This window comes from Bombyx mandarina, chromosome 18, assembly GCF_030267445.1.
Source record: "Bombyx mandarina strain Sakado chromosome 18, ASM3026744v2".
Taxonomy (NCBI): domain Eukaryota; kingdom Metazoa; phylum Arthropoda; class Insecta; order Lepidoptera; family Bombycidae; genus Bombyx; species Bombyx mandarina.
The window spans coordinates 6,620,301-6,642,005 of NC_143224.1; the positions used below are offsets into that span (position 1 = coordinate 6,620,301).

General features: G+C 37.0%; 1 protein-coding gene across 6 annotated transcripts in view; it reads left to right on the plus strand.

Moving 5' to 3' along the window:
• Positions 1 to 21,705, plus strand: part of LOC114249098 (Ankyrin-repeat, SH3-domain, and Proline-rich-region containing Protein) — a 141,469-nt gene that overhangs the window by 89,961 nt on the left and 29,803 nt on the right. For all 6 annotated transcript variants that reach the window (XM_089734629.1, XM_089734624.1, XM_089734623.1 and 3 more), the window contains exons 3-4: positions 10,163 to 10,309; positions 17,710 to 17,836. In XM_089734629.1, the coding sequence (XP_089590755.1) occupies positions 10,163 to 10,309; positions 17,710 to 17,836 (274 nt within the window). The remainder of the gene's footprint in view (positions 1 to 10,162; positions 10,310 to 17,709; positions 17,837 to 21,705) is intronic.

A 21,705-nucleotide genomic window follows, 5' to 3' on the forward strand; every position in this document is an offset into this window, starting at 1 on the left:
TTGTGTTCTTTTTTTTATAATTAGCCAAATTAAACAATTGGGATCAAATAAAATTTATTAGTTACACTTACAATAATTATATGTAATACAGGTAATATGAGTATTCACACGTTTCTATTTTGTATTCATAGGTTTATCTACGGTTCTTTACTTTTTGAATAGAACTTAATAGAACTATGCTTTAATTACGTAAAAAAAAACCTAGATTTTACTATTTTGTGAAACACCATAACACGCTTCACAATAAAAGTACTTTCAAGTCAAGTACAAAAGTCAATGTGAGTTCACTGCGTCAGTACACGCTAGTCAATATAATTCAGATTGTAATAAAGGTATTTAGAATTAAATTTTTATATTATCATTAAACACTATACAAAACTTGTGGATAATGTTAAAATATGTTTATTTATTAATATCAAAATAAAAAGTTTAATTTATACAAGCGGCATCTAGTGGTTACAATATGTACTAGTGGTGTACCATAGTCAATTACCAAGAAATAAAGTACTTCATTCTCAATCGTCATCTCATTCGTTTCAATAGATAAAACATATTTTAGTCGTTCGTGACCACGAAAACTGCGAAGTATTCGAAATGTTTAATAAAATGAAGAGAAAAGGGGCTAATTCGTAAAAGTAGTTTTAATCATGCGTGTGTGACACGCGAAAACCGAAGAAAACACTACACTGGGATTATTAAAATGCACAGCGATTGCTTTACCCGAAACGACTAATTAATTCACAACCGGCTATGGAATGAGCTCCCCTCCACGGTGTTTCCCGAGCGCTATGACATGTCCTTCTTCAAACGAGGCTTGTGGAGAGTATTAAGCGGTAGGCAGCGGCTTGGCTCTGCCCCTAGTATTGCTGAAGTCCATGGGCGACGGTAACCACTCACCGTCAGGTGGGCCGTATGCTCGTCTGCCTACAAGGGCAATAAAAAAAAATCACAAGTCTTTGCAGTGCATTTGAAACGAGCCCTTCTCACGAAAAGCTGTCAACAGTTATACCATGATGCAAATGCATGAGAGCAGACAGCGGATGAAGTAGCAAATCCATATTAATGGGCTACGTAGTTGATTAGGTCTACGTTCCGGAGTCTTACCATAAAGCCGGTTGAAAAGTGCTGTGTTTTAATTTAATTATGACGTTCCTATATCTAAATTATATTTCACACATCGAGCAGCGTTATAACGTAAAAAAAGTAACGAAATAAAATTTACGAGGTCCAAACTTTTCGTGTTTCCCCTTTCAATAAAGTAAATGTAGGAACTTTATTATTTTTTCACGAACTCGTTAGTCATAAAACGTTGTTCCTGAAACGGTCGAAAGCCGGCAGCACGCAGCACATTAAACAAATAAAAGAGCGAATACTCGAACAACGGACGCAAATAAAAAAAAAAAGTTAAAATTCGAATTGTTTAATTCAACCGGTATTAAATCAAATGAGCACGCATATTCGGTTCAATGCGTGCGTACGTACATGAAAGGATTTTCCACTTTGACCTCTTACTATATGCCAACTATACCGTTCCATACAGAATTGACCACGCCATTCAAGGAAACGCAAATTGGAACCCAATTGAATAGTCTCTGCAAAGCTTTATCGCTTACTGGATATCGGAATACAGATGAATTTAGATTCTTTATTAATACCGGAACTTCGATTTTAAAGGAATAAATACTTGAAAAAGGTTTAGTTTTCTTTCCGAGAAATTTGATACATCAGGACATTCATTACGAGATATTCCTAACACGTTTTTTTTATCCGCACGTACTACAATAATGTACAATCACTCTCTCATGCTCATCTAACCAAATCTCAGTATTTTTGTAAGAATCATACCTCATTATTCAATACACAACGAATCTAAAGCAAACATTAGAAGTCAGTAGCTTACAACGGGAAGCTTCGATAACATCTGGATGGTTCCCAAACAAAACAAGAGTCAAATGATAAGACAAACAAAAGGCAATAGTTTACCATTAGCCATCTCGAATGTTAATACATTATTCATGAAACTGAAACGAGAGGGTTCCTTCGAATTGGCATTTTTACAATGAGGCCGACACAGAAATTCACTTACTTTCATATGACTGTACATGCTTTAGAGCAGTGATTCTCAACCTTTTTTTGTTGCGACACATATTTAAAGATTTCAAAATTTGGCGGCACACAAAAAGAAAGATAAAAATTATTTAATTACTACAACACACTACGAAATAATCTAAAATATACTATAATTTTTTTTCTGTGGATTTAAATATATATTCATGTTTAAAATATTTTTCTTTTAAAATGATATAATTTAATAATATTAACATTATTACCTAGTCAGGTCATAAGTATTGTCACACAGTAAAAACTTTTCTTTTAGAATGCTGGCCACAAAAAAGTTTATTGAATTCGAATTTCGAATTGTTCATGAAAATAAAAATGTATACTTTTAGAATTTTACTCATTTTTACAATATGGAGTGGACGCTTAAAGAAGACCGTGTTACAGTTATTGCGTTGCATCGTTGCGGTTACGCGCCAATTCAAATTTTTAACATACTGAAAAATTTGAATATAACCAAAAGATTCGTTTGTCGTACCATCAAACGATACAATGAAGACTATAGTGTAGATGACAGGTCAAGAAGTGGTCGCCCTCGGTCTAGTAGGACTCCAGCAGTGATAAAAGCTGTGAAGGCGCGAATTCAAAGAAATCCCAAACGTAAGCAGAAACTGTTGGCCCTTCAGATGGGGTTAAGCAGAACCACGGTAAAAAGGGTGTTAAATGAAGACTTAGGGCTTCGGGCATATCGAAGAAAAACAGGACATCGTTTGAATGCTCGTCTAATGGACCTGAGACTGAAGAGATGCCGCGCTTTGTTGAAGCGGTACGCGGGAAAAAAATATCAGGAAATTCTTTTTTCGGATGAAAAATTTTTTACCGTAGAAGAGAGCTACAACAAACAAAATGATAAGGTGTACGCACACAGTAGTGAAGAAGCGAGCAACCGTATTCCGCGTGTCCAACGAGGTCATTTTCCATCCTCGCTCATGGTATGGTTGGGAGTTTCTTATTGGGGCTTAACAGAGATACATTTTTATGAGAAAGGTGTAAAAACGAATGCAGTTGTGTATCAAAATACAGTCCTGACGAACCTTGTGGAACCTGTTTCTCATACCATGTTCAATAACAGGCACTGGGTATTCCAACAAGATTCGGCGCCAGCTCATAGAGCGAAGAGCACACAAGACTGGCTGGCGGCGCGTGAAATCGACTTCATCCGGCACGAAGACTGGCCCTCCTCCAGTCCAGATTTGAATCCGTTAGATTACAAGATATGGCAACACTTGGAGGAAAAGGCGTGCTCAAAGCCTCATCCCAATTTGGAGTCACTCAAGACATCCTTGATTAAGGCAGCCGCCGATATTGACATGGACCTCGTTCGTGCTGCGATAGACGACTGGCCGCGCAGATTGAAGGCCTGTATTCAAAATCACGGAGGTCATTTTGAATAAACTTTAGTGTCATAAGAATCTATGTTTTGTTAAGTTCATTTTGGTATATGAATGGTTACATAATGAATAAACTTGTTTCAATTATTTTACATTAAACATGTGACAGAATTTATGACCTGACTAGGTATATATTCGCAAAATTTGGCCGCACACTTTTGAAATTTGGCAGCACACAAAAGTGCCGCGGAACAGTGGTTGAGAATCACTGCTTTAGAGAAAGGCTTTTTGCTCCGTCGGATCACACGATCATTGCTAATAGTTGTACTAATATCAGTTCTGATTTCCTATGTGCGCGAATACAAGTAAGCATTGATTGTGTTGTAACTACCGATAGATTGCACTGTTTATTTGTTTTTGACACGTAATTTGAAGGATTTTTTCCCTACCTATGCTGATAGCCTTGAGAGGCTATTTCAGCTTCACCCTAACGTTAGTAGGTGAGCTCGCGGGGCTCAACCGGAGAGTTGCTAACACTGACCCTAGCAAGAACAGTGCTTCGCAGAATCTACCACCGGATCGGAAACGCGACCCACTGAGAAGATCCGGCGAGAAACTCAGTGGGCTGTGTCTATGGGTTAGTTCGCTCGTCGAGCCCTTCGTCGCAAGCGACGGGTTCGACGAGGACGGTGACCGGTGCTTGTGGTGCCTAAAAGCACCGTTAATGGATCAGGAGGATCCGTAATGACGTGCTTTGGGCGACGTCGACGGTTTACCATTCGGTCTACTGGGTCGGGTATGTAATTTCCAGCGGCTACGATGAGAGGGTTCTCATGTCGTGCCGCCTTCTCAAAATGGCGCAGCGATGCCGACTGTAGATACTTACTAAATGAGTCAAGCTCCAGGTCATCGTGGAGATCCACATTCCTAAGGAACCATGGCGCTCCGACGGCTATCCTGCAGAATCGCGATTGAATAACCTGAAGGGATTTCAAGTGGGTGCGGGCTGAGTGAGCGAACACTACGCTTGCATACGTCATGACGGGGCGTATACAAGTTTTGTAGAGAGTTACCTTATTGCGGAGGGACAGTTTGCTTCGACTACAAAGCATTGGATAGAGTCGTCCTAGTATAAACGCGGCGCGGTCGCGTACCGTTTTTATATGGGGACGGAATATCATCCCTCTGTCGAGGGTGACGCCTAGATATTTGACCTTCGAGACCCACGGTATGGGCTGGCCAAAGAGAGTGATGGGACTAACGGCGGAGGTGTTTGCGCGCCTACTACGGAGTGGGATGCTCGAAGTGATGTTCGGAGGGCGACCCCTTTTGAAGAGCACCGCTGCGCTTTTCGTGGGGTTGATGTCAATTCGCCACTTCCGGAACCACTGTCCCATGGTGGCTACTGCGATCTGGAGTCGCCGATGAAGCAGCGACATCTTCCTACACGAGTAGTAGATAGCCGTGTCATCGGCGAAGAGCGCTAGATGGGTCTCCGGAGACCGGGGTATATCATTGATATACAAACTAAATAATAACGGGGAGAGCGCGGAGCCTTGCGGGACTCCGGCGGTCAGTTGACGGGGACGAGAACGAGTTCCCTCTACTCGATATCGAAACGAACGGTTCGACAAGAAGTCTCGTATGATGAGCACGAGTCTGTCTGGCACTCCCATGTTGTACAGTTTATAAATTAAACCGTTGTGCCAGACTTTGTCGAACGCCTTCGCGATGTCGAAGAAGAGGGCGCCGGTCGGGATTTGTTTACGCCTATTTAGTCCTATCAGAATGTGCTCCGTGAGGCGGTGCACTTGTTGTACGCACGAGTGCTTAGAGCGGAATCCGAACTGTTCGTCTATGAGAATTTTGTTCGCGGTAACAAAATCCCAGAGGCGTTTCCTAAGGAGCCGTTCGTAAATTTTTCCTATCGTCGAGAGGAGACTAATCGGACGGTAACTAGAAGTTTCGTTTGTCGGTTTGCCCGGCTTATGTATACCGATAACGTCCGCTTCTTTCCACACCGCGGGAAAGATGCAGTGCGTCATAGCGGCATTTAAAATTGTAGCCAACATTGCTATCAGTTGGACTGGCAAGAGTTTTAGCGCGCGGTTGTGGATGCCGTCGGAGCCGGGTGCCTTCCTAGGTTGGAGGTTGTGGATCGCGTCTCTAACTTCGTCAGTGGTAATGGGGGGTAACGCGTCCGAGGGCGGCAGGGAAGCTCTGCGCTCGACCTCCCTGTCGACTAACTCGGTGTGTTCGGGGTCCGCATGTTGAGTGCTGGTGGTGCACTGCTCTTGCAGTGCATCGGCCAGCAGCTCAGCCTTGTCATCGTCATCGAATGCCGGTGGTTGGCCTGAAGGGCGTATGAGGGGAGGCATAGTAGCGGTAGTTTCGGATTTGAGAGTCCTAGCTAGTCGCCAGTATGCTTGGTGGGAGGGCGCGAGTTGTTCTAGATAACTATGCCAATTATCGTTACGCGCGTCGCTTAAGCGAGAGTGGACTTCGCGTTGTAGACGACGCATCTGAATCCGGTTTGAATGCGTGGGAAGACGATCGTAGGCCCGGATTGCCGCGTTCCTAACTCTTAAGAGATTCCTAAGATCGGGGGACAGTCTGATGCGGTGGAAGCTGTCCTCCACATCGACTTCTTTTGAAGATCTAATGATCGCGGAAGAGATGTGATCGGTAATGATGTTTAAGGATGTTTTTAAATAAGTATAAATAGTTAAGTTCGCTTGGACGATACATAGAGATAATTAAGGTCCAATTAATAAAAGCGAATTAAAAATAGATGATAGATTGTATTTTATACATTAGCTGAAACTATTGTCGCTTTGTTTGTTCTTTTATTTCATTTAGTTTTTAATCTATACAAATAAGACGATACTTTTTTCTTCGAAGGAAAATACTTCTTCGTGTATGAAATGTATGATCTGAGGGAATGAATAATAATATGTGACAATAATAAAATTCCTAACTAAAATATGTATCCTTCGTTCATGTGGTTAGATGCTCGAAAAATAGTGTCGTTATTAATTTAAGTGTAATAAACCTATGTAAAATCTAAACCATAATTTAGGATACGCTTTTTATGACAACGCTCTTCACCGTATTCTTTGAAGGAGACGATTATATTCAAATCAATCTGTATCGCCATATCAATAACATTTTTTTGTCCAAATGCACAGATTGCCACCTTTGATAATAGACGACTCATATGTTTGTTATGAGTTTATCTGCTAAAGTTGAAATATAAAAATACATAGATACGGAAATAAACGAAATTTGTTGTATCAAAAATATTGCTTGATTGATTTTCACGAGCAACAGCTCAAGACATGAAACGTTTTGCAAATTTCGACAACGTTGTTGACATTGAACGACCCTTTCACAAAAGACAAACATTTGTACCAATCAGAGTTTCAATTGAAAGTATCTTCCGCTCGCATTGGAAAAGTTTTAAAGGGGCAAATCGGAAAATTGGCCAATTTGCAGAGTCACAAATAGACGGGCGATTGCAGTTTTGCAGTTACAGCTCTATTTTTTGTTCGGATTGAATTTTACTGGAATTTTTTATCGTGATTAAAATTATATTATCGTTCAGAGGATAGCCATAAAGAAAAATGTCATCGTGATCCTTCATCTTCCTTAGTAAAAACTTAAAAATATTATATATTATCAATTCATCAATCAATCAATTCATACCTTTGTATTTCATTGTTGATCAAACACAAACAAAATGGCATAATATAATAATTTATAATTGTTACGTGGACTTCGAGAATTGAAGCAATTTGTTTGGTGTTTCCTAATTATAGGCTGATAATGTATCTCAAGAAAACCGTGTCTGTATTTTGCTGTTCAGGCAGAACAAAATGAAGCAAATGTCTTACTGGTGGTAGGACCTCTTGTGAGTCCGCACGGGTAGGTACCACCACCCTGCCTATTTCTGCCGTGAAGCAGTAATGCGTTTCGGTTTGAAGGGTGGGGCAGCCGTTGTAACTATAATTGAGACCTTAGAACTTATATCTCAAGATGGGTGGCGCATTCACGTTGTAGATGTCTATGGGCTCCAGTAACCACTTAAAACCAGGTGGGCTGTGAGCTCGTCCACTCATCTAAGCAATAAAAAAAAAAAAAATTCTCATTGAGTAAATACTCAATATTTTTTATTTATTTATCGAATACTTTTTCCTGCTGTACAGGAAAAGCGAGCAGTTCTCGTAGTTGTAATATTTTTCCTATACTGAAGAGTAAGATTTTTCTCCCATTCTCACCCCACAATAATACAATACCAAGAAAATTACAAAACGTCACGCGTCATTACGTTACATTTTTATGAGGCGGCCACACGATTTATCTCTCCGTCAATACATCACAGCGCAGACAGGCTCGGCTATCAACAAGTGTCAAGATACACATAAATCCTGACCGCAGACGGCCCTTAATACGCCCGATACGGTGAAAGGGCCTCAATCTGAGAATTTTATACGAGAAACGTGAATGAAATAAGACATATCGTTTGTAAGCAAACGTTTCGAACGCCTTTGTTGGCCCAACTAAATCATTTCAATACTTTCCATCTCAATTTTCAATGGCCATCCGTCGCTAAGCATATTTTTTGGTAATAACGATACGCCATTGTGGTAAGACCAAAACAATTACAAGTAAAATGTAACAAGATAATTTGCATGCTCAGAAAGAATAGAGGAATTACCGGCATTTTACTGTAGACAATGAACCATAAAAATAATGAATAATGTTACCTAACGCACAACAATACATAATGCCAAGTTTAACTCGTAGAGAATGTCGTTCCATCTGAATTATGGAGACAATTTCAGACAATCGCAGCCCAGTAATGTGGCATTAGGGGCAGCCCAGTGGGTGGATAAAAGCTGTGGCACTTCCTCTACTGACCTACAGCTATCTCTAAAAGACATTCATATTCTCTAACCACATCCGTTAAATCTCGAAAGTGAATGGACAGTTGGGACACAACTAGTATGACCTCTGTTGTAGTGAATAGTCTTGATACTAGATCCAATATATTCTGCTACAATGCAATACAATGTAAAACATATACCTAATATGTATTATGAATGTTTTATTTCAGAATGTTTACACTTATTTATTACGAGCGACGTAGTGAAAAATTCAATTTAACAACTTAGTCCCGTTATGTTGTCTTACCTTTTGTGGATCCAAAGCCAAACCACCTGACCTTTTTGTATTGTGGTTGTGATTCTACAGCAAAATTGTTTTGTTCATTACTTTTAATTTGAAAACAAACGAAAAGGACACTGAAATACTTGTATGCTCAAGTACTACAACTTTTTCATTATCCAGTCAAAAATACGAGTATCTTGTAACGTCTTTGACTGCTTTTCCAAATGAGTACTGATTGTAGGAGGTGTAATGACTCTGAATAGGTTGATATTACGACAAACAACTTTTACAATAAGGCATTTGCATATGCAGAATTGCTTCAAATATCAGAAGAATTCTTTGTAACTACAATGAATAATAATATAAACTGTTATTAAATACATTATTAGTGGTGTCAGCGTTTTAGAGAAAATAAATTTTGAATGCTGTTTTTTTCTACCATAAATCATAATTAACTAACTCAGTAAAGTAATAAAGCGATATGAACAGAAATCAACAAAGAGCTCAAGGCGCAATTAATCGTAATACTATGACGTTTCCAGTCGCTATTTGTTCGAAGTTGTATATCTCGGAGGCCCCGAAGCAAAGGAAAAGTTTCAATTGAGTGTATATCGAAGGAAGGCTGGTTTAAAGTTTTTCCCTTTTACGAGTTGCCTTTATGACAACCAAGATTAAAGTGTTCGTTCTTTTTAAATTGAGTTGAGAAACTAACGACGATTTTTATTTACTTTTTCAATTGACGAATTCATTTACAAGTGATTCCACGTCGACAAATGTTTCATTTTGTCTCTTATTTCAATCATTTATTTGTCGCTTCTTTTCCTCTCTTGTTATTTAATCTGTTTCTTAAATAGTTAATATAGTTATCTTAATATAGTATCTGTCTATACTTATATACTTATAATATTATAAAGAGGAAAGATTTGTTTGTTTGTTTGCTTCGAATAGGCTCCGAAACTACTGGACCGATTTAAAAAATTCTTTTTCCATTAGAAGCCGACATTGTCCCTGATGAACATAGGCTACTTTTTTAAATTTTATTTAAATTTTTTTTTTTTGGTTTCATGTGTGTTTTAATGTTTCCGAAGCGAAGCGAGGGCGGGTCGCTAGTATCTTAATAAAGTTATAGGTAGTAATTTTTTTGCAAATTTTGTACTAGCTGTATCATATTAATTCGTTGTACAATTTATTTACTTCTACATGTTCCTTAACTTTTTTTTTTATTGCTTGGGTGGGTGGACGAGCTCACAGCCCACCTGGTTTTAAGTGGGTACTGGAGCCCATAGGCATCTACAACGTAAACGCGCCACCCACCTTGAGATATAAGTTCTAAGGTCTCAGTATAGTTACAACGGCTGCCCCACCCTTCAAACCGAAACGCATTACTGCTTCACGGCAGAAATAGGCAGAGTGGTGGTATCCACCCGCGCGGACTCAAAAGAGGTCCTACCACCAGTAACCATCACCAGTTTATATTAACATTCGTATAAAAAAAATCATTTTATCTTGTCTTTTTTTTTTTAATTCGCACTTTTTCTTCGTAGTTGGGAGAAGGGGTGGAGTTGACGTTGGGCGAGCTGCGTGCGATGGCGCTGCGCCAACAACAGCAGATCGACACCCAGCACCAGCTGCTCTGCGCTAAGGAGCAGCGGCTGCGGTACCTCAAGCAGCAAGAAGCTAGGCAACATCAGGTACAATACTCTTGATACTTTTCAGTTTCTTTTTTTTTTCAGTCTCGCCATGTATTATATAATAGCACTGTTTATATTTGACTATTGGTGAATTTAAGTAAGTAAAAAAAAAAAATAATAAAAAAAAATACTAACAGAATACGCTTTTATAGAAAGAAAGAAATAGAAAATAAATTTTAATGCTTTTCAGGATATTATCAAAATAACCCTTCTACTCATATCTGTTCATAAAATATTTACAACTACTGATACCATGCAGACCACGCTTTTTTTTATAATAAAATCATTTTTTCTTACACTATTTTTAATTCAAATTTAATAAAATTTATTTTCTATTTTTTAGTTGGATTTTCTATAAAAGCGTATTTTGTTAGTTTTTTAAACTATTATTTATTTGTAATTTTTAGTTGAATTTCAATTTTTTCAATTTCTTTTAAATATTGAATTGTCATCGGTCCTAAATAAGTATACCAGATTTCGAGTTAATCCGACGTTTTGAAGGGGGTCAAAATCATGTTCAAAAATTCCGTTACATACTAACATGAAGCTAATAAAAGCGTATTAAAAAAAAGAATTTAAGTAGATTTTTTTTGACTTTTATGTCATTTTAGTAGTTCTTAGTAATAATATGTGGGGTCAGGAAATAGAAACGCCTTGAATCGTTAACCTACGTACTTATGTGGCACTTGAATCCTAAGTAAGCACCCTTCTCTATTTTCATGGTTCGAAATGCAAGGTAGCTTTACGAGTTATTTACAAAAAAAAATTTAAACTGTTTCATCCCTAAAAATTAAAAAAAAAACTACGTCCAAATACAACTAAGAGATGACTTAAAAAATGAATCATAAATATTTACCATGAATAATTTGGGCACAGAGATAACGCTATTTAAAATTAAAGCCCTGAATTAATTATTTCTTGTCTTACTTATGAACGAACGTTGACATTGAGTAACCCCTCCAGGGATTTCATATATTTAATAAAAGAGAATAATAAAGCTTCTTTCAGGTAGTTCCCTTGTTTCCCCCAGTAAAATAGAACTAATTATGTTAAATTAAATATAGAGTGTTATAAATGTTGAAGGAATAAGAATACCCCGGGTTGCATGCACATATCTGCATTATGAATTAAGACAAAAAATTTTTTGTTCAAAGACTCCTTTACAGGCGGCTTAAAGAGTCATCATTTCAAGCTTCGCAACTGAAGACATGCTCTTACACTGTAAATATCTGATTACATCGCAACACAGAATATTTTACAAAATATTTTAAGTAAATATCAACAAATTGTGTAATTAGAATTAGAAGAAATATGACTACATTATCAAAGTCGAGAAACCACTAATTCTATTAATGCTGTGTGTATCAAAATTTCTAATCTCACTTTCAACAATCACACAGTCGCTAGCTGGATAATAAGTCTTCGCTAATAACAGGCAGGTTATTAGCATTAATATCGTCTGATTTAAAATAAACTATAATAATCATTAATAGTAATTGCTTCACCCCGGATCACAGTAGATATAAATCATTCAACTTATCTATAGACTGTGCGAGTTCACCCCTTTTGGTTACATTAATAATTTAATTAGTACCTAAGTTAATATGTACTATCTACAACTTTTCTAAATTGGATTACTTAATTTTTTTTTAACAGTTAATTTCGCTCATGCGTATTTATCCATTTGAAAACTTAGTTTAGTTTTAGTATTCAAAGTATATTTTGAAATACTCAGTTCAGCATAAACGAAATCATTTGAACTACAAAAAACTATAAAATCATTTTGATCCCAGTGGTATCGAAATAATAAAAATTCAACGAATATTTTGTGTATCCCTAGACGGATTCAGATCTCACCCAAATTGAAAGAAGGATTTATTGTCTTCTTTTTTTTGGTGCTTGCTGAATAATAGGACACAATATATCATCAGCCCTATGGATCAGTTATTGACCGATATAATTAACTATACCTTACCTATCAGAGATAATGATGGCTCATAATTATTAATTCCGTCCAGACCTAACGTTTAAGGTGTATGGCTTTCATCACTCATTGGAAGTTAATCATTCAAAATTCAATCATTGAAAGTTAAGTTCGCATTCTAAAGTTTGGTTTGCTTCTGATCTTTCTTTATTGAACTTATTTAACGTTTAGTTAACGTCTTATTCATAATTTAAGTAAAAATCACCAAGATTGAAGTACATAATTGTATAAATATATAATTTCGTAAGGGAAATAACAAACGCATTCCATAAATGATTGAAATAAAGGAGATCGCAAGTCATTGCAAATTCTTATTCGAAAGTTTTCCGTCACTTTGCTCCTTAAGGTTCTGAGTTTCTATTTCGCAAAAAGGATATTAATATCAGTCCAGTGATTGCCTTTGACAATGCTTTGACGTTGAATTATTTTGTGGATCAAAGAAGGTTTTAGATTAAGATCGTAAAAAACACATTTCGCTTTCATTCTTTGCTTTTAATCAACTTTGTGTTTCCTTAATTTTGTTGTTAGAATTTATGTTTTTTAAATCAAACCATTGAAATTGATGTTGGCTTTATCACGTTTTCATACTCATTTTATGACGTATTTTAACAGTTCATAATATTTCAGCGAGGCCGCAATTCATAATTCTGTTTCGACTGACTTATAACAAAAAACAGAAAAAATATTTTTGTAACTTTCTGATCTCAAGGATGTATTTATTACATTTATTACAATTACCTACGATAAAATCACTTAATGTTATTTAACCAAATCCAAATATCTGTTTTCATTTATTTATAATAGTACTTACGTATTTCTGTAAATTTGTATTTACTGTACTATAACATTGGGCTTTGATGCGCATTTATGGCATTTTATTGGCATATTCTGATATTTTAACATAAAAATATGACTGTAGTTTGATTAACATGATTAATAGTTATGTCGCTCTTTATCAAAACTGTTATATATTCACTTTTATTTATTATCTCGATACTCTTCTGGGGGGTCTGCTGGCAAAGATATCCTAAAAAAATAAGTAACGCCTCCGTACTAATTTTTATGTAACTAACAATTCTTTTTTATCTTTATTTTAGTGACTTCATCGATCTATGACGATGTCGCCCCATTTTTAACAGAGAATACCTATGTAAATAAATATCAACTAATAATTGTTATTTATATGTGTCAGAAATTAAAAAAATTCAATTAAATAATTTGTTACTATTAAAAGTTTTAGGGCTTTATTGTTTTATGACGTAATCCTATGTACGTAGCAAATAAAACTGAAATCAAAGCTTAGCTGAATCGAAACTCCAGTAAAACACATCCATTGGTCCGTTTGCTTAGCTCTTAGTAAACAAGAAACAGCTGGGCGCAGTGTGCAGATCGAGTTTGCAAATAAATCCATTCCGTTTCGCAATTATCGAACCTCAACTGGATATAAAACGTAAAAGGATAAAATTAATTCTTTTTCCGAATGTGTAATACGATACTGAGATTCTGTTATAACCCAATACGTTTTTCACTTACTCTTAACTCAAAATAATGTTTTAAAATACTCACGAACATTGTTTTTTTCACCATATTAATTTTGTAATAAACCTGACTGTCATATTTAATACTTGCATACGCTTGCACATGTTGTTACTGCAAATATAAAACGCGAAATAAGGCTCAAAGAATATCAGAGTTGAGTGTAAATTTAAGAATGACGTTATTTCATTTTAATATATCGGTCGCTCTAGAGGTGAGATGTGGTGGTAGGCAACGGCGTGGGCTCTGATATTGACGACAAGCATACACGATGGTAAGGGCTTATCATATAGTGGTTCGTACGTAGATGGTACGTACAATAAGTTTCCAGGATTTTATGGAACTAGTAGTATATTATATTCAGTATACTAGCTTTTGCCCGCGACTCCGTCCGCGTGAAATAGTTACTTTGGCATAACGCTAAATTTTACCCCCCACTTAATTTACGTAAAAAGAGACAATATTTTTTAATTATAGAATGTTAAGGAGCTATTTAAACCCCTATTTTAAAACATTATTTACGTTACTCCACTTGTATTGGTCTTACCGTGATGTTATATAGCCTATAGCCTTCTTCAATAAATGGGTTATCTAACACTGAAAAAATTTTTCAAATCGAACCAGTAGTTCCTGAGATTAGCGCGTTCAAACAAAGAAACTCTTCAGCTTTATAATATTAGTATAGACTTATACAGTAGTATATTTGTACTACCGTAGATGAAAAGATGATTTCACGGCCCACCACTACATGAATGTCGTTGCTTGCTTTAAGAGTCCTTAAATCGGTAATTACTTAATATGTCAAAGATAGTTCGCCAGCAACAAAGTCGATAGTACGTCGTCAACTAATTGATAACAACAATACTTATTACCGACTAGAATTTCATAAAGATGTTTTATCATAATAATAAATTTTCCGCTAAATGACAATTGGACTTTCTTGGAAATTGATCAGTCAAAGATGTCTGAGTGCCCAGAAACTGTCACTCACGAATATTATAATATTTACGATGTCAGAACTGTAATTATAATCTTTCTCCAGTCTCGTAACGAATAACTTAAACTAAACATTAATTTTATTTTATAACTAGCGACCCGCCCTCGCTTCGCTTCGGAAACATTAAAACACACATGAAACCAAAAAATAAAAATAAAAAAAATAATAAAAAAAGTAGCCTATGTTCATCAGGGACAATGTCGGCTTCTAATGGAAAAAGAATTTTTCAAATCGGTCCAGTAGTTTCGGAGCCTATTCGAAACAAACAAACAAACAAATCTTTCCTCTTTATAATATTAGTATAGATTTCAGTAGAAAGGACCCTCACTTTAAATTTATACGAAATATGAAGGAAAATTTTCTATAACAGACTAATAAAGATTCCGAAGGCAACTGAAAAATTCCTATTGGATACTTCATTTTGAATACTTTGAAGTTTCATTCCGGATCCTTCGTTTTCTTTAATTAAATTCATAGTATATTCTACCTTCGATACTATAATAGAAAATTTACGACACTCAATTTATTTTACCGAGAATTTTTCGCACGGTTTTTTTTTTTTTTCAATTTTTTTGTCACCGTTGAAATTACTTTTTAGGTCTCTTCGATATCAAATAATTAAGTAAAAACGTTGGGTATTCGCGTTCAAAGGAACCATATCATTAACCGGTGTTATCTTTTTAAATCGAATGTTAAATACATTTACAGTTTCATTTTATTTAAAGTTTTTTTTTTATATAACGACAAAGGCCGATACATGAGTAAAGGGAAAGGTGTAAATTTTTAAAGGGGTTTCGGCTAAACAACCCTTGGGGAACACAAAAGAAATGTTTTAATGAATTAAAGCCGACGAGACTAAATGAAATGAAATATCATCGTACAAAACCGAGGGCTTTATTGTTAACTGTGTGTAAATTACTTTTGTTAAAGCTCCGTATTATTTCTTAATTTAAGTACAGCTTTTACTTAATGACTTTTCTCTGATTGATTTCCAATCAAAACCAAATGCTTATTTACTTTGTGTTTTCAAAATAAGTCGACATTATTAAATTTATTTATTAAAGCCGAAATTGCGTATAAATTTTCATATCGAGAGATAAGCGGCTGTAGTACTGAGTATTCATTTTGGATACGGCTTACGTAAATAAATGCGTTAAGAAGAAATAAAAGTAGGGAGACGCAAAAAGTCAATTTAAATGAGATTATCTTTTGAAAGTAAGGGGGATCTTTATTGATAATTTAACCTAAATAGGAAGTTGCTGTTTCAGATTACGTGGGGAATCCGATATTGGGGATAATAGCATTATATTTTACTGTATTTAATAACCATTATGCTAAAAATTAAATTATCAAAAATGTTTTCACTCATAATTCGAGTTATACTTTTTTTTTAAAGAAACAAAATCCGCCAAACACAGCTAAAATTAAATTGTGCTTGTTTAATAAATCTTCCGAGTTCGGCCGCGGCGTTAGCTTAATGCGATATTTATTGCGGCGAAAATAGAAATAAACTCTTCTCACGCAGTAAATAAGCCTATAAAAATAAATAAAATTACAAATCCTGAGTGCCGTGAAGTTTGTTTTAAAGATGTTGTTCTGACCGTACGAGGTCTGTTAAGTTTTTATAATCAACACGTGATCATGAGTTTTGTCAACAGAATCAGGTAAAAACCCTTTATAAACTATGACATGAAGTAGAAAGAAAAATGGAAAAGTCAACGATTTTTCACAGCTTTACTTAAAGTAAATTTTGGGCGATGCATTCCTTGCTTGTAGATGCAAGGTGGAATTAAAAAGGATAACACACCATAATATTGGCGATATACTTGTCTTCTTTTGATATTAATTATTGTAGCATGACATGAGACTGCATATGTGATACGATTAAAAGATCTCGATTTAGAGATCTCATTAATCGTTGTATTTGTATCCGTACTATCGTTGTTACGGTATTAGGTTACAAATTATATAGTTGAAAAGGCAAGCATAAAGAAGAAAAGAGGTTTTGTTTAATTTTGTTGGAGATGACCTTAAACTACAGGAAGGTGAGGCGCGACACCATCAAGGCGGGCTCTCAGCCCATCGACGGAGGGAACCGGTGGTCGTGTCGCCGGCGGCCGCCGGTCCGGCTCTGGGGGACAGCGGGATGGATGTAACATGTTCTGTGTCAACCCTGTCCCGCCGTCTCAGTGGCCCCGACTGGGCTCCTGGCCTGGTCCAGGTTCAGGTGCCGGCTGTGAGCGGCAGGAGTTTTTAGTGAGGTTCTAATCCCACATAACCCACTCGCTGCGCGGGTGGGGGCGGATCCAACGATTTTCTACTGTATAAAAAAAAGGTGGTTCTGTAGCCGATTGACCCACTTCGATAAAGCGGCACGACACGAGAACCCTCTCATCGTGGCCGCCGGTAACTACATTCCCGATCCTGTGGACAGAATGGAAAGCAGTCGACGTCGTCCAAAACACGTCATCTCGGATCCTCCCGATCCACTAACGGTGCTTTTAGGTACTTCAAGCACCGGTCACCGTTCTCGTCGAACCCGTCGCTTGCGACGAAGGGCTCGACGAGTAAATTAACTCTCAGACACAGCCCACTGAGTTTCTCGCCGGATCTTCTCAGTGGGTCGCGTTTCCGATCCGGTGGTAGATTCTGCGAAGCACGGCTCTTGCTAGGGTTCGTGTTAGCAACGTCATCAGGTTTGAGCCCCGTGAGCTCACCTACAAACGTTAGGGTTACGCTGAAATAGCCTCTCAAGGCTCTCAGCTTAGGTAGGAAAAAAAAAAAGCCGATCGACATCTCAATTTATTAGCCGTGACCCAACCGGAGACGTGGAATCGAAATCTAAAAAAACAAAATTTACTAAACTTAAAATTCTCACAACAGGTGGCCTTGGAGGGTGAGCGCCTACGGCGGCTACGAGAACGCGTAGAAGCTCAAGAGCAGAAGCTACGACGTCTACGAGCATTGCGCGGACAGCTCGACAGAAACAAACAAGCTAACATAGCTCTTAGTGAGTTCAAATTATTTACATTACACTCTCACATTCTAACTTAATTTGTGAAGTAAAAACTTACTTAGTGCTGTGATTGGAAGCTCTATAAAAAGAACCAGATAAAATAGACAAACTAACACATCGATATAAGATAGCTTACGCGAGAATGAGATAGCATATTTCCGAAGATTTCACTTCTACCGCATGTGACTTACATACACTTTTTTTAATTAACGTACGAGATAATCGCCTATTTAATGGTAAGCAGTTGTCAGAGGTTACAAAATAACACAAAGTCAATATCTCGTTCCGTATGATGCCACGGGTGTTAGTTTTAAGCCTTATTTAAATTGAGATTTCTCCGAGTACGAGTATGACCTCTTTTTTTACTGCGCAAGGCAGGTAGACTAGACGAGACGAGAGAGCTCACGGCTGATTTAATGTTAACTTTTTATCGGAGTCCATAAGCATGACAGCGTGCTGGCTGCTTCCTTTTTTATGCGGCAGTAAGGTTTCCCTGAGTTCTGTTTCTCGAGCCCGAGAAAGAATACTTCTTTGGAAGAGTCACGGGGTTGATTGTAGACTTTTATAAGCTCACTCGTCCGATCCTAATACATGGCAAAGATCAGGACCAAAAATAGCATATTGATACCGTTTCACCTTTGGAAACGATACCCTCGCACCATGTTCATTATTAATTAACTATTCTATTACAAATATTAATACTTAATTAGTATAGTATCAGTACGGTTCTGTCGGTTGTAAGGTTCTGTCGCACGGTCGTGATTTGATGAGAATCATAATTAACATGTCTGTACGAACCTTTAGAATGCACGTTAATTGAAATCACACAACTTGAGGCGATTAATCATCGTGAAACATATGGCATACCTGAAGGTATGTTATTACAGTACAGCTGAAACTATCTGCACTATTCGCCAACCCGTATTTTGCGGTCAAATCGCGTTAAAATCAGCAACACGATTTCTGTCGTAATTATAGGCCTATAGGTTTGATTTTCAGTAAACTGTTTATCTCTACTTATATATATAAAAATGAATTGCTGTTCGTTAATTTCGCTAAAACTCGAGAACGGCTGAACCGATTTGACTAATTTTAGTCTTGAATTATTTGGGGAAGTCCAGAGAAGGTTTAAACGGTAGATAAATATGAATGCTCTGAATTAAATAAAAATAACAATTTTGTTTTTCCTTTGATGTGTCTCCCGTCGGACGGATTCCTTTTGTTTGTTTTAAGTTTAATTTATACAAAAATTTAGGTCTTTTATTTATCGATTGAGGCACTACGAAGTCTGCCGGGTCAGCTAGTTAAGTATAAAATTGTCTACTTAATTGTTATTTAATAAAAATCCTAAAATTTAAGGTATCCGTTAAACAGCGATGTGTTTTGATTAGAAGGTTGGTGTAGGCGATATACAATACGAAGACTTCAAAAAACAACAATTTGTATGCTTTTTTCCTGTTGCTATTATCATTTTCAATTACCCATACATTATAACTATCTAATTAGAGTACGAATGTTTTAAGTGACGATCAAAATATTATTTTCAGTAAACTATATGTATTGTTTACAATATAGTCGAAACTAGCTTTCCATTTTAATTTCATTTCATTAATTATTGATGAAAAGCAAATATCGGTTTGGATGACTACATTTGTCCGAAGAAGTAAAAATAACGTTGAAAACGCAGATAGATAAAAATGACTTCATAAGTCCCGAGCAAATAGACAATTTTGATTCTACTCTTCCGCGACTATTTTTTTATTGCCCTTGTAGGCAGAGGAACATACGACCCACCTGATGGTGAGTGGTGACCGTCGCCCATGGACTTCAGCAATGTCAGGGGTAGAGTCAAGCTGCTGCCTACCGAAAACTCACTGACTCACCGACTCACTCAGCATTAATTATTTAAAAGCACAATTTAACAACACGGCATATATATTTTTGATTTACCATGAGCATATTATTCTAAGAAAGAATATAAAACTTTAGCGTGATTAAAGTACTTCCATCGCACACGTACAAGGTTAACATCGGACGTTGTTCCTGGCATGTAATCAATAAACATTCATTTATAATGTAGCTGGAAATTTACTCGATCGATGTGTACTGCGGTTCAATTTTTTCAATCTAAAATTCCTAATTTTGTAAACTTTGGTATGGAACTTAAGATACATAAGTAAGGTTGGATTAAAAGACGTTTTTGAAATCATGATTAATAGCGTATTGAATCATTCATCTGGAACTAATGAAGTTCTCTAGGTGTCTTTCTTTCGTTTACAGTAATTCATAAGGGACAGCCTTTTTTTTTTTCACAGGAGAAAATCGCCGGATTCCCACCCGCACGGCAGGTGGGGTATGTGGGAGTCGAACCTCACCAAAAACTCCTGCCGCTCACAACCGGCGTCCTACCCCGGACCGGGCGGGAACCCAGTCGGAGCTATTGAGACGGCGGGACAGGGTTTACGCAGAGCATATTACATCCATCCCGCCGTCCCCCAGACGCCGGACCGGCGGCCGCCAGCGACACGACCGCCGGTTCCCTCGGTCGACGGGCCAAGAGCCCGCACTAATGGCGCCGCGCTACACCTTCCCCCGGAGCGGTCGGGGGAACGCGGCCTACCACGCCGCCCCACGCCTAGGCTCCTCTCCGCACAAAGCAGGTGGAGCCCGAAGCTCTTAGGGGGCCGGGTTACGGACGGGACCCCGATCCCGACCCCCTGCTCGGCGGCGGCGGATTTCTGCGTAGTGAGGAGAGCTTTGCCTCACTCGCAAGGGGCAGCCTTAGAAGCTTTTGGACTGCATTTAAAAATCTATCTAGAAATAATAAGTACTCTTTATCCTATATTTGTCCATAAGCAGACAGGGTTCAAATTACTAATGCGGCAGTCTTGTAAGTCAAAGAACAAAGCATACACACGAACGCAAAAGAATATCGTTTAAATTGTTCAGTTATAATAATGCCCAGTTATAATAATGCCCAGTAATAACGCCCAGTTATAATAATGCCCATTCAGTTATAATAATGCCCATTCAGTTATAATAATGCCCATAATATAATAAATTCGATCGACAGACTCGCTTAGCTTCAATATGATTACATATTGTGAACTCTATTAGCTGGTTTATATAAAACATTTTACGATTTATCGATCTCTTTTTTGGATTTATTTCAGTTATTCTGTTTTATATTTTCAAAACATAGAGAGAGAGAGAGAGAGAGAGAGAGACAGAGAGGCATAAAATATACCCTAACGTTGTAGAAAATACAAAATTCAGTTTGATCTGTAGAGTTGCTTATAAACCGCATCATTGTCTTATGCAAACATCAATAGAATGTCTTAATCTAATAGTGAACGTTCGGAGCGTCTAAGGCTCTATCGGAATGACCAGACGGAATATCTTGAATAGCCGTTCATCCATCTCAATTGGCATAAATTTTCATGAGTACTATGTGCCTGGAATTGTATTATAGTAGACGGCTTAATTGTGGAATGTTATCGAAATGAACTCCTGTTAATTACTTCTAAGTGTTTAGTTGTTGAGTTGACAAGTCCAAAATTAAGTTACATTCATTAAAGGGATCATATACTTTTAAAAACCTATCTGACTCACAAACCCGACATAAAATTTCTTTTTTTTTTTAAATAAATTTTAAAGATTTTTTTCTTCGAGTCATATTATTATCATTATGTTTTCTTCGATCGAAATTATTATAACCGATGTTTTACTTATGTTTTAACAAAATATGAAAATAGGATTTTATATTTCGGTTTACCGTCAATTCATGTATTTTTGACATTTTCAAATTAATCCAAACGTAATAAATAATCAGGGGTAATTCTGACATGAGAATATAAACGTAG